The 1,182-nt window shown below is 62.1% G+C and overlaps 1 protein-coding gene across 1 annotated transcript in view; it reads left to right on the top strand.

Moving 5' to 3' along the window:
* Positions 1-92: 92 nt before the first annotated feature.
* Positions 93-1,182, top strand: part of SYTL4 (synaptotagmin-like 4) — a gene marked incomplete at its 5' end in the record, with an annotated part of 5,566 nt that continues 4,476 nt past the window's right edge. The window contains 4 exons of the mRNA XM_010154497.1: positions 93-207; positions 371-478; positions 730-853; positions 1,005-1,095. Coding sequence (XP_010152799.1) covers positions 93-207; positions 371-478; positions 730-853; positions 1,005-1,095 — 438 coding nt within the window. The remainder of the gene's footprint in view (positions 208-370; positions 479-729; positions 854-1,004; positions 1,096-1,182) is intronic.

Genomic DNA, 1,182 nt, shown 5'->3' on the forward strand with positions numbered 1-1,182 from the left:
CCCTCTGGCATGCTCCAGCTTTCCCTGGCACTCTTCTGCCCAGTGTGGAGCTGGCTGGAGCAGCGGTCCTCCTGATGCCTTTCTCCTCCCAGCCAGCAAAAGAGAAACTGTGGGACAAACCCTCCTGCAGAAAGCCCAGCTCGGTGAGCCCAAAAGCTCCTCTGCAGCCCGGCAGCAGAGCCCTCCAGCACCCCGGGAGAGTCCCAGGTGAGGATCCCTGCCATCCCCCCGCTCCAGATGTCAGGACTCATCTGCTGCGGGGACGGGAGGGATGCTGCCACCCTGCTTGGATCATTGGTGGCACAGCAGCTCTTCCTCAGACCAACCTCCTCGCCAAACAGGACATACCTGTGGTTTTGTTTGTCTGCAGTTTGTTTCCGGATGCCTCAGACCCTCAGGATGGCAAGAGTGACACAGAGTCTATGGAAAACATGAGACTGGATAGCTACAGACCTAGTCCTGGTGGCGTGGGGGGCAGGTGAGGGGCTCCCTGGGTGGGTTGTCCCTGGCAAGACTGGCCTGGCAGAGGATGAGGACCTTATCTGAAGTGTGTTTTTCTCAGTCTGGTAGGGGGAGCTGGCTCCCGTGGTCCTCTACTTCCCAGGCCGGGGTGCTCCCGGGAGCTTGTGTGGCTCTGGGAAGTTTGTGGGGAGATGGCACTTCCTGGCCAGTGCTTGCTCTCCCAGCCTTGCTCTTGGCCTGGGACAGACCTTCCTGTGTCCTCCACAGGAGTAACTCCCTGGAGAGAGCTGCTCCTCTCAGGGATGTTAAACAGGTTGCTGCACCGGCAGGACCCGCTGCCTCCAGCCTGACCCTCCCTCTCCGCTCCAAAAACACGTTCTCCAATGGACGGGTGTGTGCCGCTGCTCCGACAGGCTCAGCCCTGTCCTGGGGCATGGGGCTGGGAGCTCCGTGGGGGGCTCAGCCCTGTCCTGGGGCATGGGGCTGGGAGCCCTGTGGGGTGCCCAGGCCTGCCCTGCTCTGAAGGGACCCTTCCTCCCCAGGATGCTGCCGTGGGGAGCCGCAGCAGTGCCTTGGCAGACGAGCATGAAGCAATATTCAAGAAGAATCCCCGGCGGGTGGTGAGGCCTGCGGGTGAGAGCTGCGTGGTGCATAGCGGGTGTGGGTGGTGCTTCTCCCTGGGCTGTGGTGGGCTCTGATTGTAGGTGGGAGAGGCTGGGG

Source organism: Eurypyga helias, unplaced genomic scaffold, assembly GCF_000690775.1.
Source record: "Eurypyga helias isolate BGI_N326 unplaced genomic scaffold, ASM69077v1 scaffold21686, whole genome shotgun sequence".
Taxonomy (NCBI): domain Eukaryota; kingdom Metazoa; phylum Chordata; class Aves; order Eurypygiformes; family Eurypygidae; genus Eurypyga; species Eurypyga helias.